At 33.3% G+C, this 17985-nt stretch overlaps 2 protein-coding genes across 2 annotated transcripts; both read right to left on the bottom strand.

Annotated features, from left to right (window-relative positions):
• Positions 1-871: 871 nt before the first annotated feature.
• LOC133331508 (actin maturation protease) lies at positions 872-7817 on the bottom strand. Its single transcript, XM_061539901.1, has 3 exons — positions 7183-7817; positions 1194-1290; positions 872-1126 (listed from the first exon to the last, which is right to left on the bottom strand). Exons 1-3 carry the CDS (start codon positions 7815-7817, stop codon positions 905-907), a joined length of 954 nt encoding a protein of 317 aa, XP_061395885.1. The 3' UTR covers positions 872-904.
• On the bottom strand, positions 1518-3749 carry LOC133331521 (U6 snRNA-associated Sm-like protein LSm3). The gene is made up of 3 exons (XM_061539910.1): positions 3699-3749; positions 3522-3632; positions 1518-1694 (listed from the first exon to the last, which is right to left on the bottom strand). Exons 1-3 carry the CDS (start codon positions 3717-3719, stop codon positions 1518-1520), a joined length of 309 nt encoding a protein of 102 aa, XP_061395894.1. The 5' UTR covers positions 3720-3749.
• Positions 7818-17985: the final 10168 nt, after the last annotated feature.

Below are 17985 nucleotides of genomic sequence, written 5' to 3' on the forward strand. Positions count from 1 at the left end.
AGCCAGGCATGTATCCTTTCTACCACCGTTGGACTTTTCGGATTCCGATGTTCCAGTGAGGAGTTATCATGCTCGCCATCAAAAATAAGGACATTTTTTGAATCCCATAAAACAACAACAAAAGAATAACAAAACAAATTTTTCAAAACAAATATATTTCCTTTAAATATTCAAATATACATCTGCAAAGTTACAAACTTTAACAAGCTTTGGTAGTGATTTACCAGCCCATTGAAAATCTTGAAAATTTAATGTACCAAAATGTGTTTGTTATGTCCTCCCTTTATAAAGGTACCGTAACATCCGAAATCGGCTTTAATTTCGGATTCGTAGAGGGTGTAATGAGAATTTTTCAATATAAATTTTTCCGAAACTCATGAGCTTTTATTTTTATTTCTTATTTTTACGAAACACCTCCTTAATTTTTTTGCTTTAGTTAGTTAGTTGCTTTTTATTTTTATTACATTCGTTGTATAAATAAAACAAAAAACCCTTTACCCTTGGATGTATAATAAAAATAATAATAAAATAAAAAATAAGTAATATAAAATGTCTATAACAATATTTATACAATATAATAATTTCAAAATAAAATATTTAAAAACAAATATTTAATTTAATTTAATTTAATTTAATAAAAAAGGTATTTTTATATGGCTAGAATATGACAATAAACATAAATCGGCAAAACAAAATAAATACAAAATTTTTACAAATGGCTATTAAAAATTAAGTTCGTTGTTAAGTAGAGCAATATATGAAACAATATATAAAGTCGAATTTGTTTATAACGACTACACTATATTATATACATATTAAATATATTTATATGTAATATCAACATATATATTTGTTTGTATAGCCCTTATAAATAAATTCGACATTATATACATTAGAATTTTTTCTAACTAATCGTTGTAATTTCAAGCGGCAATCCTTTGACAATAATGGCACGTTCTCTTAAACCTAAATTTCCACCAATACCACCGGGCGGCAGCAGAAAATCACAATCGGGATAACCTTTCGGCTGGGCAAATTCAATTAAATTCGCATTGCTATCACTCAGTGATTGTAAAGACCAAACGGCAAGATTTTTAGCTTTACCATGTCGTGCTATAACATAAAACTGAAAAAAAGAAAAACGAATGTATGTTTAGAGATTTTATTTTTAAAATATGATGAAATAAATTTACCTCATCGTTATCTGCAATTAAGTGACCAATGATTAAAGCCCAATGGGCTTTGTGACCTGATTTTAAACATGGTGAATGATTGAAGTCGGGATCGTAGCTATTCAATTTTTAAAAAATTTTTCAAATTAAGGAAAACCATTTATATTTAATGATAATAAGTTAATAAAAAGTTCACTTTCTAATGTTAAATATATAATATCCAGGGAAATATGTCCAATTTCCAAAATAAAAATGGCCAATAGCAATAATTCGAAAATCAAATTTATATTTATTTTTAAATATTTATATATTTAAGATTTTTTACAAACTATATGTACACTTTATTTAACCCACTCTCATTGGTGGTGAAACTAAAATAACACCATCGCCTCGAACAAACAGCATAGGTATAGTCCTCTTAGTGGTCTTGTACACCTCTTCATAGGTTTCTTCATCGATTTCTACAGTAGTGACGGTTTCTTCTGCATCTCCGAGTACCATATTTAAATGTTGATCAAAAGCCTGAAAATTGGAAATCAGTAAAAATTTAAATCAAAAGACAGAGTAGTGCTTCAAAATCGACTCTCGATTGCAGACCCCACATCCATACCAAATCTTTTTTAGTCAATTTTTGAGTAGATTTACAAATTGTCTGTCTGTTCTTCTGGCTGGTGTTCACGAAGAAACGGAGTTAATTTTAAATCAAAGTCGAATATATAGACTACCGTCCCTGCATCTGATACCTCCACCACCAAATTTTCAATTTATTGGAGAAAATAAACATATATCATTCAAAGGAACTATCCAATATGATGTAAACTATGTATACAAGTCGTACACTGTAAATTCAAAAGCGATTCATGACCGCTCTTCCATAAATTATTCTTGGTTGGGTTCGAGAACATTGTAAAATAAATGCGAATGCAATTGTTGATGAATTTGCTCTAGGGGGTTACAGTCGTCCGATCTATTGGTTAAGAAATCTACACGACCACCTATCATCCGTTAGACCTACTAAGGGAAGGCAGCAGCATTTTGAGGAACCTGTAGTTCACGTTGTGGAACTATTTCATTGCTGTCACAGAGCAAAGGAAACCCGAACTCACTATATGGGTCATAACAGGTCAGGATTAGATCATTCACATCTAAATGAGACATCAATGGTATGATGGGACATCAAATGGTTTATGTGAGGATGAGGAGAGCTAGAAATAATTGAACATATCTCCTGTAGATAAGCAACAGAAGACATCGACTGTTTGGAAGACTTGAAATCGATACTCTAGCATTCTTCTCCAAACTTTTGACATGGCTAAAATAATAAACCTTCTTCTATCCTTCCTCTTACTCCTACGCTCTTTTCATTCCCTGCTCTTTCAAGTACCTTGGGTAAGCTGTCTGGTTTTTGAACATCCTTTAACCTAACCTATATATTTCTACTATTCATTGATCAGGTCCATAGTCAAACGTTAGAAAATTTGTTGATCTCATATGAAACGAATGTACGATTCCATTTGATCAAAACTTGGAACATCGTAATGCATTTTACCAAATTTTGATCGAGATTAAAAATAATAAATAATAAAATATCCGTGGTAGGGGATTCCTAAAAATCGTATTCACTCTATATTCATCCTCTGCTTATTTAACTACAGTCTAGACTCTAGAGTCTCTCTGTTTTATCTTTGGACCTCTCTCCAGATCATAAAGATCACTTCTGATTTGTCTGAGCGTTAGATGCCTATACATTAGATGGTAATTTGGTTGACTGATTCTGTATGTAAATATTGCATCGGAAACAACTTGTTGTGTTGACACAGAGGAAGATCTTTGTGGTCTCCTGTAAGTAGTCCATAGGAATAATGAGAACACGGCATTTCTTCAGGATTAACAATTTTACACATTTTGTGGTTCTTTCGTTTGCGGACTACATATATGACATATTCTGTAGATAAGCTTTACACCCTCATCTATTACTAACAGATTACGATATTAAAATAATAAACTCTTTATGCTCTGCTACATTATAACTCCCTGCTAATGGCTCAAAGGTATTAAACTGCAATGACAATTGACTTGATTCATTAAAAATCATTTCAAACACTCCAATGAATACAATACATGGAAAAAAAGTTGCATGGGTAAACCCCAAGGACCTATTTGATTTTACAATTCCTATTAAGCGCTACAATCGGTTTCATGAACCTAAAATATTATATGTACCTACATTCCATCAAGGACTGTTGTCTCAAACCGTTCTGTAAAATGTCGTCCATTAATGTTCAGAGGAATGTCTAAACCCGAGTATGAAAAAACTGTGTTGCAGATAGTGTTTTCAGTTTTACTTACATGAAGTCGTCCCCTTAACTCCCGTTCATTACGCATTTTAACGTAAACCTTTTCATCCAAGCTGAGACGAATCAAATCTAATGGTTCCTTGACCGGCAAAACAACCGCAGTCTAGAAAAAAAGTATCAAAAATGTGTTATTACAAATTCTAATTTAAGAAATCGATAATCTACTTACTTGTTCCTCTTCGGTGGCCATATTTTTCTATAAATGCTTATAATTATATTTAGATTAAAATAACTATGAGAATGTTTGGCGGAGAAACAACAAATTGTTTGCAAACGCTACTAAAAAAACTAAAGAAACGCAAGCATAACCTCAACATAAACGTTTGTTGTCAACAAAACAGCTGATGACGGCTGTCAAATCAAAGACAATTTTGTTTTCACATATGGCAATGCCATAACGTATGGTTGGTTGTGCACTTTGATAACACTAAGTAAATTAACCAATATACATATTTAAAATGAAATAAAATATATGAGATTTATAAAGGAAAAATAAAATCTGTAGGCCTATTCTGTAACTTTTTAACAACATTCGACATTGTTTATTCTATACAACAATTTCATTTGTTTGTTTTGTTGTTTTTACAATAACAAAAGAAAATTAAACAATGTCGAATGTTGTTACAAGTTTCAGAATAGGCCTACAGGATTGTGGAAATTGTTTCCGATTGCTTATTTATAAGTTTCATTATTCCACACAGAAATATCGACATATATAACAGTCAGAGTAATTCTCGGTTCAGTTTAAATAATGGGGAATATAAATACGAAAATGTATTGAAATAAAGTTGTATTTTATCCTAACATTTTTGTAGATTAGAATACAGGTGCTGGATTTTGTGTTTAATTTTGGTAGTTTGATTATTTTAATATAATAATGACATCATGGTTTGAATAATATCCGAAACAAATACGACATATAGACCCCCTTACATTAAAAGATTTCGGAAAAGTCGTATGTAATTATTACGGTGTGCTATGTTGCACATCAGCAGGAAGTTTACAACTAACTTTTGGTCCTTTTTTTATCACAAAAAAGATTGTTTTTAGGATATATCCACAGATCTCCAGATCAAGTTCCATATATCGGTATAGCAATACAATACTCCCATTTTTCGGTATTTCGGCCATTTGACGGAATTAGCTCTAATTTAGTATTGGAAACCAAATTTGCCTACCAAATAGAAAAGGTTCCCACGACAATCGGATCTATGCTCCGGAACAACCCGAGTTCAACTCGGCTATGGATTGTCACCACAGCGACAGATGTAGCCTGTTAAAACAACGACAACTGAATGTATAAGTGGTATAAATTCGCCACATAAATTTGTTCACCATTGTTCACAGAATTTATGATGTCAAGCTTTATGCGAATAGGAAGCGCCTTGTAGTGCGCCCGTTTTATGGCATTGAATTTAAATTCACTGAGCAGCAGAAAAATGTAAATAACCCGATGGATCACTTCAGAGCGGAGGATCACAAGTATGCGGTTTACAGTTAACCACTATTCTTTTTCCTCCAAAGAATGCAGCGAACCCGCTACATCATAAAACACGAAAGAAGTGAAAGAATAACATTTAAAGTTTAAGACGATAAACTACGAATTAAATCAGGTATTTAGACATTTTGTTGGAAAAATTTTACGAAATATCGAGGGGATCGAAATGTATGGCACTTTTACGAATTGTCGCGACTTTTTCATAGGACGGGGTTTTTGTTACGAGCAGGCGGGGTTACGAATTATCACTTTATATTGTGTTTATCATGTACTAGATCTTTCTACCTTATTAATATTAGTCCACTTTTAGGGCTAGTCCCCATATAAAGGTACCCCCAAAATATCGATGTTTTGAAGATTTTGGAAAATCTCTTGGTCGAATTGGCTATTATCAGGTATATTGGGTTCTTATTTGAGACCAAATATTTCTTCCAAAAATTATTAATATGGTTGAAATTTTTTGGGTCGATATTTGCAGAAATTTTGAAACGTTTTACAACAAATTTGCTGTAATTTGCTATTTTGGATTATTATTTGGTAACAAATCTCCCTTCCATTTTATATTGAAACAGATATCATATTTGGTTTGCGTATTGGTGTTGTGCCCTCATAACCGTACTCCACTATAGGATGGTGAATGGCTCGAAATAGTCAATTTATATCCTATACTAGCTTAGAAAGGTATTGAGATACAAAACTAAATTGTCAATTGCGAAAATGACCTATAGCGGTTCACATATACGCATAGCCTCCATATAATGACACATTTTCGCAGAATGTTATAATTATTTGGAAGACTTTTATCATTAACGTTGGATATGCGTAGAAAATTGGAATTAAGGGGACCCCCCCATTCTCGGTATCAATTTTTTTTTGATTTAATTCGAATCTACTCTAATTCTAGAATGTTCCTACAAAATTCCAAGTGAACATCTCAAGAACTCTTGAATATATAGCCGATTTATTGTGTCAGCATCAAGTGACGGCTAAAGGGCTTCTCAAACTTTAAACGCGTTTTTCTCAAAACGAATGGCGGGCACGATAACTCAAAAACTAATCCAATCGGTTTCAAATTTTGACACGTTTCTCTTGGAGTGTGTAGCTCTCGTATGAACTAGAATAAAGCCAATCGGTGAAGATCTTCCTTATTTTTTAACTTAGTTTGTGGTAAAAAAATAGGCGATTTTCCATAAAAAAATTTTCAAAGTTCCGCCATTTTGTTAATTGTTGTGCGAAGTCAATTATCCTAGTTCATACGAGAGCCAGACATGTCCTCTTTCTAACACCGTTGGAATTTTCGGATTCCGATGTTCCAGTGAGGAGTTATCATGCCCGCCATCGAAAATATGGACTTTTCTTTGAATCCAAAAAACAACAACAAGTTTTGGTAAATTATTTTTCTTCCTTTTTAAATCTTCAAATATATATGTGCCAAGTTACAAACCTTAACAAGCATTGGTATTCATTTACCAGCCCATTTAAAATCTTAAAAATAAAAAAATCGAGAATGGGGGGTCCCTTTAATTGAAGTTTATGGTCTCAACTCGGTTTATTGTTGTATAGTCGACATTTGGTGATAATGTATGACATTGTAGCGAGCAGAACGTATAGTTCCTAAACTTGACTTAATATCCGAAATCTAATTTTAAATTAAATATACTTATAGTAGTTGGCCTTTGATCGATTAAAGTTAAAAGTGAACACATATTCCGAACTATGCGATATATCGATATATCTATTAGTTAAAATCCATACCAACTTAATCACACCAAGTGTGTTAAAAAAAATTAAAAAAATGTTGAGAGGTACAATTATTATTCCCTTTAGGTATAATGAATGGAAAGACAGACGTTAGGTCGTCGATATTAGGACCAATGTATTGGTATTTACTTTGATTTTACAAGACCGACCAATTTCTTTACAAACTAATTTTCAAATTTATTCAAAAAATAACCGACGATCTCATTTGAATTTTAATTACCTATACGCGCCATGTAAAAACACATAAATGTGTGCATGGTCAACAAGGCACAAACACCACATACGTATATATAGCCACAAGTAATAAAATAATTCTCAATTCATTTTACTTACATAGACGACCAAATCTAAAAATAATTATTTGTTTCGTTAGTTTGTTTTTTGAAAAGGATACGGTACAAATAGACAAGCTCCCTGCAGCAGTGCATCTCTGACCTTGGCACAATTTAAACGACCTTCATGCATTTGGCATTCGATGGGTCTCTGATGAACAGCTGTTTGTCGTCGTTGTTGTTGTTGAGGTATTTGTGCTGGTGTTGTTGTTGCTGTGTTTCGGCTATCTGTGTCATTGGCATTTAGTTTGCATGGCCGGCTGTTTTTGTCAATGGTGACGTCGTCGTTGTTGTTGTTATTGTTGTTGATAATGGGCAAATAATCACAGATCAATTGAAACAAATTGTGGGCACTAAACATTTCACCATTGTAGGTGTAATGACGTTCCTTGGCCTCTTGCAGCAGAACAGTGGGTGGCAGCAGGCCTCCCAGCAGCATGCTGACCGCTGTCAAACCACAAGTTGGTCCCACCTGTAGTATACTATTTATATTATAGTAAGTACATGATTTCGGCTTCCTCGTTGTACAGATCCTGGCAAGAAAACAGGCCTTTTGCAATTCCGGTTGATCAATGGACCACAGACATTCTTCGAGTTGGGGTTTTTGCCGTTGTGGCGTCGAATTGTTTGACTTGTCAGCACATTGCAAAAAATTTGGTGGAGCGGGTGGCACTGCAGTTGCATTGGTATGAGACATGTGCGGATTCGTTTAGTATTCTTCTATTATATAATTTATCACAGCAAAAAATAGTTGATCCACTTTTTTTTATTCTTGCACACGCACATTTGTTTCCCAGCAAATGAATGAACGAACGCATTCACGCACTTACTCACTCACTGCACACCGATGACACACTTCTACTAATAGTACGACACTTCACTGCCAATGACAACATTCGTGTATCTTCTGGTTCTGCTTGCTTTTTATAGCCTTTTCTCTTGAGTCTTTTGTGGCTGGTATAGCTTTTCTGTGTTTGTGTGTATGTTTTATGAAATTTTCAGCGTTTTTGGTGTCATCTTTTGAAATATGTTTTTCTTTCCCGGTTCAAACGGTCACAACACTTGAAAGCTTTCTCCTGCCACACACAGCAACAACACAACAACCGCACTTCAATCAGATTTTGTTATAAATAAACAAATAGACGGCGGACGACGGATGCTTCGATTTAATTTGTTATGTATTGCTGCCACGGTCCAAACAAACAACAGCTGATCGAAAACATTTGTCAAAGGCAGAGAGCAGAGAGAGAGTTGCCACACTTAATGCGAGAGTTGGCAATGTGGCCCGTTACAAAGTCGATTTTGTTATGGCAATGCCTTTGCATTTTATATGGAGGTTATTTTAAATAAATTCCAATTATTATTTGCGCCCATGCTCCGACGGAAGACAAAGACATATTTTACGAGCGCCTAAAGGTTTTAATTTAAAAATTGGAATGGAAAATATTTTTTGCCCCACCGTCGGAAAATTCAGAGTACATGAAGAAACATCCGGCAACGGCATGAAATTGATTCGGAAGCCGGAAATTTTAGCAACGAGTAATACACCAAACCGACGACTTTGGTATGGGCACATTCTCCTGTAGGAATGCAGAAGAAAATCTGGTGACGTATACAGACTTATTGTTGAGGATCTGGAAGGAACATTTTGCAAAACGTCTGGTATCAAATAGTGGCGGTGAAGAAGATACCTCAGAACCAATAAGAGATCTGGAGAAATTTGTGTGAGTACCTGTCTATCGGCCTACCTCACAGTGTCTGAACCACAAACGGAATTACGCCTGTGCTTCAGACACTGTCCGTCATATTTGCCAACCTTTTAAAAATGTGTAAATTTCTTATTAACGACTGGATAACAAACCTACCTTTAATCCGAAGCTGAATTCAATAGTGCAACTTCTCATGAAGAACTCTATGTGGTCTGAAAATGTCAGACTTTATTAATAGTATTTATATAAAAGTCAGAAAAAGTGTATACCACATATGCCAAAGCCTTGGGTATATATTCAATAGTGCAACTTCTCACGATACCTCTCTGCAGATGGTTAGTTACTTGATAAAAGCCAATGAAGAACTCTATGTGGTCTGAAAATATCAGACTTTATTAATAGTATATTTATATAAAGTCAAAAAGTCAGAAGTCTTATAAAAGTCCATCACAAATATATTAAATTTGTCATTCCGAAATATTCACCAGAGACCCCATAAAGTAAATATATCCAATACTAGCATATGCCCGCTACTTCTTTAGCGAATGTGGGAAGTATCTAAATTGTATTAACATATTATTTTATTTTCACAGAAAACTGCATATGGGCACTTCCGCAGTCGCTTACACGACTTTCATAGGCAAAATCAAATTTTAAATCTTACATAAATCGAAAACAATTACTTTTTTTACAAATCTCCCTTAATACTTTTTTGTAGAACTTTAGGAGTACTATCAGTGGTAAAAAAAATTGAGAGCCTCTAGTTTTTAACTTTTGAGATAAAAGCCACAAAAGAGCGGTCACCCGACTTCAAATATACATGACTTTAGACATCACTACTAATAATGGGAAAACTCTGCGAATTGTGTGAATATTTTAAACTTTTAATATTCTTTACAGGAATAAGAGATACCAAGCATTATTATTGCACTTTCAAAAATTCAAAATATGACATATCCTTTATTTGCGAAGGATTTTTCTCGGTCACTCACGCGACATTGTTGATTTTGCAATTTTTATTTCTGCAGTGTCTGCATTTTTGTCATTAAATTAGTATTTATGCTAAGAACGAGAAGAAAAAATGACAAATGTTGTATTTCTTTGTATTTTTTGCCTTTACGTATTTAAGCATAATTAAAGAAACAAATTCTTCGACTTTGGTTTACCTTTTTGCGGAAGTGCCCATATGTCAGAAAAACTCCAATCCACACTTTAGACCATAAATTAAATTTGAGTACCATTTAATACCAACTTTCATGATTCGAATTCTAAAATGTCACCCAAATCCACATTTTACCAAATTTAGTTCAATTTAGCACACATTATTTCCATAAGTACTCACCTCAAACATCCAACAAAACTTCCTGAATAACCCGATCCTACACCCCCACAATGATACAAAATTCAGGATTTCACCTCTATTGGATCACCCACGAATTTCCAAAACTTCCTACTTAACCCAAACTAACACCCCCACAGTGATCCTAAATCCAAATTTCAGGATTCCAACACTATCGTTTAACCCACAATTCAAATTGTACCAAATTTAGTACACACTAGTACAAATTTCTGGATCAAACTTCCTACATATCTCAATCTTACACTCCAACAGTGATCATGACTCCAAATTTCATGATTCCAGCTATATGGGTTCACCGAAAAATTCAAATTGTACCAATTATAGTACGATTTAGTACTTTTCGTACACATAAGTAAAAAACAAATCAAAACTACGTGCATATCTCAATCTGGATTGCAGCTCGACTTGAATGTCCGAATTAAATTTGTACCAAATATAGTACCATATAGTACTTTTCGTACACATGAGTACACGAGTATTATATTTGAATGGAATCGGTAGATATATATATATATATATATGTAAAATTTGGTATGTACCTTCAACTATTAGAAGTAGAATAATTTGCAAAAATATTTCTTGCCATTAGTACTAAAGTGGTACTAAAACTGTATTACTCTGGAACGGTTGTAAATACAACTCTGAAATTTGGTATGCAGCTTTGTCAATGAAAAGCAAATCAGAATAAGTGAACAAATTTTGGAAATTACTACTAATGGTACTAAAATGTACTATATATTTTACTACGATAGAACAGGTAGGGGTAGTTATCTGAAATTTGGTATGCAGCTTAACCTAATACAAATATAATGATTTGTATAAGTATTTTTCTTTTTTTGAAATTAGTACTAAAATGTACTAAAACTGTATTACACCGGAACGGTATGAAGTAGAACTCTTAAATTTGTTATACAGATTTGTCAATGATAAGCGAATCAGAATTTTGGAAATTAGTACTAAAAAGTACTAAATATTACACTACGATGGAACAGGTGAGGATATATATATGAAAATTGGAATGTAACTTATGCTACAAATAGAATGATGGACAAACATATTTTTTTGGAAATTAGTACTAACATGTACTAAAAAGTTATAAATAATATATTATAATATAACCGATAGAGATAGAAATGTGAAACTTCGCTATAGCATGCACTATTATAAATAGAATACTATGCATACATTTTTTGGAAATTAGTACTAAAGTGGTGATAGAAAGTATTTAATAATAAAATACAATGGAACAGGTAGAAATATGAAACTAAGTATGTAGTTACTCTATTACAAATATAATGCTACGCATATGTTTTTTGAAATGAGTACTAAAATGTACTAAATACTGTAGCATAATAGAAAATAGAAATCTGAAACGAGGCACATAGATTAAACTTGTACAAATAGTATAATATACAGTAATACATTTTTGAAAAAGGTACAAAATATTAAATTACAATGGAAAAGTTAGAGATTGAAATCTGAAATTTAGTATGTAGCTTAACTATTACAAATAGAGCGATATGCACAAACATTTTTTGAAAATTGTACTAAATATTTAGAGTACAAAAATGTTCAACTTTTAGTACAAATAAGATGCTTGGTTTAATAGAAATTCGTACTATATGGCACCACAAATACAAAATATTGCACAGTGTGGAAAAAAGTATAATTCTGAAATTCTGTATGTAGCTTTGTATATTATAAACAAATGGAATACGCAAAAAAATTAGTAAATTGCAATTAACGGTACTAACAAGTACTAAATATTGTGTACCATAGAACGGATAAACAGGAACCTGTTATTAAATACATACCTGGAACTATGAAAATAAACATGTATAAACAAATATTTTCTTGAAATAAATTCTAAAATGTACTAAAAAGTACGACACATTGTATTCTATGAAAAACAATGAAAATTTTTACTAAAAATTAGTTAATGGGAAAGTTTAGATACAGATATCCGAATTTTATTGTTTATCTTTGACTATGGCAAATAAAATCTTTTATGGAAATATTTTTCGAAAATTTTTACTAAAAATTACTGACAGTTACATGAAATATGGTTTCCAATCCCACATGGATCAACACTACAGCGAATGATTATATGAATTTTGGTTTCCGATCTAGTGAAAAAGGGAGACTTCATATACAAATAAATGAAACTATGCAAACAAATAGCTGAACACCACAAGTACTAAATTGTTGGCACTTTTAAAGGCAAATGTTTCTAAAATTTCTACCATAACAGTATTGATGTTTATTTTCAGCAACTTCCCATGTAATGAATAATGGGTGGGATCTTTACCGATAATTATTCCAATGAAGATTTTGTAACACGAAACGCCCCAGAAATACTAAATTTCTGCAATTTTAATGAAAATCTTCCCTATAAAGGCAGGTTTCTGTATATTAAATGATGCGCTGTACAAAATATTGTACAAAAATTCGTACTATAAGGGTACACAGGTACTAAAATGTACAACATATTTTACCATTAATATTGAATTACCGAAAGAAACAAAAATATTTAAAAAAACGTGTTATGGTACAATTTGCATTGGTTCATCGGGAGGATTGAGAAAATAGTACACTTTCAGAAGAATTACGGGGTAAAATCTGAGATTTTCTTAAAAAATTGAAGATATAAAACTTATGATTATTCGAAATTTATAAATTTATTTATTAATGTTTAATTATTTCAATTTGACATACATATCATATTACCCCTTATATGTATGTACCTATTTTTTTATTAATTCAGCAATTTTTCATTCATAATTTTTTTGCGGTCGCATGTCTTACTTCAAATTGAATGAACTTGTATAAAATTGTGCTAACTTGTTAAAAATGCGAATTTAACATTTTTACATACGTATACATATGTGTTGTTTAAATTTGTATATTTTTTGTTGTCAGATGCCGTGATCTTGAATACTAAATATGAAAAGAAAATAAATAAAAAAACATTTCTTACGATCCAACTATTGTTTGTAACAAATATACACAATACACATTCTACGATGTAATATTAAATGTATTATTGTAATATTAAATACAATACGGTTAACCTTCTTTATGGAGATTTATTTGAGAAATTTGTAAGGGAATTGACAATTAAAAGCCACTGGCTTTGCATAATCCGGTACATTGTTAATGTGCTATAACACAGTAAAGCTGCATAAATTTCAGAAGAAATCAGTTTGTAAATTTTGTTTCATATATGAGTCGTTTATTTTGAAAGTGGTTTAAGTCCATTTTTTCTGTTATTGAGATATTTGTAGGTTTGATTTGCTTCAAAAATATTGTTAAACACGATGGAATATATAAGGTAATATGTTTTGTAAACTTTTCAAGAAAACCAAGATTTGTATCCAGAACCTAAAATTAACTTAAACCACTTTCAAAATAAACGACTCATATATTCCCTTTATATAGCCCACCTTAAAAAATAATTCGTTAGAACCTTTGCCAGATTTACATCCAAATTAAAAATATTATAATCATTAAAAATACATATTTTTATTTCATTGGAAATCTACAAAAAATCGTACAAAAAGCAACAATAACACTAAAATAAAATTAAAAGGATATACTAAAATATTTCACACACTGTACTTTCATAGATCAATTCCTTGATAACCTTAAAGAAAATATAATTTTTACTAATATTGAAAAAAAATAAAAAATATTTCAAGATTAAATACCTTTCGATGGACCATATCCATTAGAATCGATTAAATTTGTGGCTCCATACTGTATTGATCGTTCTCTGCAAACCAATTGGAACGTTTTCTTACCACATGATTGTTAAGAGATTTATTTTCAACATCTTTGTTTAGCTCCACTTTCACTTTGCCTTTAGCATTTGAAGAATTATTTGATTTCTTATTTTTTGGAATAGGTTTTACAGGACTTTTTGTTGTACTCGCTGGCATACTCTCCGTTGGTGTTGCGGCAAAATAATTGCTGGTATATTGAAATCCAGGTGCTTGATTTTCATATCGATCAATTATCGGCGATTTTCGATTACATTCACCATTTGCAATTTTTGTCCAATCTTTAATTATAAAGATAAAATTATTTATTGCGGTAATTTTGTTGATTGTGTCAACTTACTACTTATTTTATCCAAACATATGGCCATATTGAAATAGCAGTCATTAACCATGGTATAATTAACTCCATTACGCTGCACACAGAGGGGTTCATATTTTCGTTCACAATCGTAGTTACATTTTTCACAACGTCCTTCATGGAGTTTTGCAAAGGCTGTAAAACAAATATAAACATATAATATTGGTGCAGGTATAAGTTAATGTCAGATTATAATATGGATATTATAATACCGAAACTCGAATGAGGAATATTTTTTCTTCTATATCGATTCCTTGTGCGACTTTTTCGTCCTTAGCTCTTATTTTCAAGAACAGTAAACTGAATACGAGTTTTTTTTACCCCCAAATATTGTATAAAATGTAGCTCATAAATTTTGACAAAGAAATCAATACTCGTTTGTTTTCATCCTTTTCCACATTTACCCGATCCTGTACCTTAATAAATTCCGTATAAGTTGTAGGTTATGAAATTCTTTCGGACTATAAATAAATTTTATTAGGATAAAAAGGGTAATTTGCGGGGAACGGCTACATATCCATACATTTTGTATCGGACCTTAATATTATAAAACCTATTTTTGTACAGTTTTCAATCAAAAGGGAGTACCCCAGAAAGTAATACGAATAATAAGGACGATGTATGATCGATTCTGAATTCTCAGGTCTTAATAATGTTCTCAGGTCTGTTTCCAATTGTATGGGAGGAAATAATGAATGGAGTCTGCTCTCAGAGAAGATGCATACTATGGAGCCTCTGGTGAGTTTTGGCCTGTGATCTGGAAAGCGAAATTTTGCTTTTCGCTTCTTCAATGAAAAATCACAGTCCCGACTTTCATGCTAGTTGTGGCTGCCAGAGGGCAACTATTCAACCGACTAAAATCTATTGATTGGGGATCCAATAGTAGCCTGTACTACATAGTGTACGGAGTCGAACGACTCGTTCATAGCACTAAGTCTTAAAGCTGTGACGTTCGCTTCATATTTTATTAGGATGTATATTCAATTCAGTCTCCAAAGTCCTAGTTGTTGTTCGCTTTGCCTCACATATACCTAGGCAGAATGTTCTCTGGACTTTCTTTAACGATTTAACTTGACATTTTTTGTGCATTGCTATCCACTAGACTACCAACGCGTATGTTTGTATTGGTCTATATGTCCTTGGGATTGAAATCCCTGCATCTGTGGACTTTGCCTACATATTGCTGTAAATGGTCTTTCCATTTAAGCATTCCTTCTAAAATGACTCTCAGATATTTAACTTATGCAACGCGACCGTTTCATACATTATGCACTTCCCAAGTTAATGTCAACCCATCTCAATATTTAGTAGTAAGTAACGTCTCACAGTAAACCTAAGCCGGCATCATTACCTGTGTTCTTCAACTTTAATTCATTTATCGACAAACACTTTTCTTGAAGTACGCAATAATTCTCATTCACTTCATATTACCATACGGATATATGTTCTACTCTTCAATGGCGAAGGGGTCGATCTCGGACGTTAACGAACTACGAGTGAACTACAGAACTACACGTATTGCGGTAAATGTTAACAAGGTTTCAGCCTCGCTCTTTGCCAGCACCACACTAATAACCATTAACTACTAACCGAACCCAAACCAGCCGAACACCAACGAGCCGATATCAGCAAGCCGAGTATATTCAAGCCGACTAAAGCCAGCCGATCATCAACGAGCCGACATCAGCTAGCCGAGTATCTTCGAGACGAATGTAACCAGCCGAATACCTGCGAGACTACCAAACCAACCAACATCTGTTAGCCGAGTACCCCGAGCCGACTGTAACCAGCGGGCTATTTACGTTCCTATCTCCATACCCAGCAATCAATTGCACGATTAAAAGGTTCCAACAATCAACACATAAAAGCCTACCTCATAGCCAAACTATTTTTCATATTTTAAATGCCAGAGTATTATAATAAATATTGAAATTGTAATCATTCGTGTTTTTCCCTTAAGGTTTGTGGGTTCTTAGGTTGAACCTGGCAGTGATTGAGCATACTTCAGCTACTTTATTTAATATGTTTATTACTTATTTTTGGAAGATGGGTCCTTAATACTGTCCTATTTATGTCTTTCTAGTGGAGAGACATATCGCTGTCTTGTGCGGATTTACGTTAAGGCCACTCGGCCTCGCCAAGTCGTTGGCGATATTGAACGCCGTTTCAGCCTTTCTGCATAACAAATTAGGACTAATTTCCCTCAGAAGTACTTTGACGTCATCCTCACTCCCCAGTTAAGGTCCTTAAGAGACTATTGATAGGGGAGTAGTGATAGAATCCCTCCCAGCGGTGTCGCTTTTCCTATCTTGTCCCTGATGCTTATGTCTTGTAGGTTACAGTTTATCTATATATACCTTAGCTTGTGGCTAACCCAGGCTATGATTGCTAGTCAACTTGAAAGGACTGGATAAGTGTGTCGACATCATTGAAAGCTCCTTCGATATCAATGCATACAGCTAAAGTAAACCTTTTTGCATCGAATGTGCTTTCAATGTGGTGTACCACAAAGCGTTTTCCACTGACCTTTGCGTACACTAGTTGATAGTTTGCCTTGCCGGGCTTGGCTATGTAGACTATCCTGGCTTACTGACAAATAAACAATTCACTAGAATTTAGAATCGCATAGTTTCTATATAAATGCCCGACCGAATGGAACGAGTTTTTACTTCTTATATATAATCATATCTGGAAAATTATAAATAATACTTACTATTTCTCAAATGCAAATTTTTGGTACGCATTTCACAAATATTTTCAAAAGTGCGGACAGTGCCATTGCTCAGAACACCACATATTTGTACCGAACCATATTTACATTCGATTATTTTTTGCTTCGGCTTTTCCTTTCGTCGATTTGTTTTCGAGGAACCATTGCGACGTAAAGATTTGTTTACTTTTACGATAACTCTGGTCGGAGGCTCTTCATTGTTGGAATGTGTGGGGATCATATCTTCATTGCCGGAAATAGGTACTGGTAAATTTTGCTGGTTTGAATATTTTAAATTAACACCATCAACATTTCGATCATATGCATAATCATTTGATTTGACAACAGGTTCAACGATGGGACTTTCATATTTTATGTTGTTAACAACAGGCTCAACGATGGGATTTTCATATTTCATATTGTTGGGCATATATCTGGGACTCTCAGTTTCGTATTTGATGCCCGTTGCGAAATTGGGATTTTCATATTTAATATTGGAAGGGTAACTAAGTGGCATATCTTGCATTGATGAGAATGGCATAGGTTTTAGATCTGTACCATCGACTTGTTGATCTGCCACGCCCTCAGCGTTTTTTTCTTGTGGCAGTGACATTGGTCCTGATAAGAATTCTGGTGCATACACACTTCTCTGCAGGTGACTATAAGGATCCATCGATTGATATATTTGTGGAGCCATCATAAATGGATTTTGATATTGCGGCATATAGTGAGATTGTGGTTCTGTGGGTATTCTATTTTCATTGGTCATAAAGGAATCAGGTTTATAAAATTCTCGTCCATGCTCATGATGAGGCGAATAGCTAACACTTTCATAACTACGTTTTGTAATGCCATGTAATTTTGGTGCTTTCATATAAAGACGCAGTCTCGAATTTGAATAATCTTCATCGCAGATACCATTCTTAATGACACGCCAATCTGTGAAGTA

Source organism: Musca vetustissima, unplaced genomic scaffold, assembly GCF_032173495.1.
Source record: "Musca vetustissima isolate MV318-11 ecotype Yass unplaced genomic scaffold, APGP_CSIRO_Mvet_v1 utg27657, whole genome shotgun sequence".
Classification (NCBI taxonomy): domain Eukaryota; kingdom Metazoa; phylum Arthropoda; class Insecta; order Diptera; family Muscidae; genus Musca; species Musca vetustissima.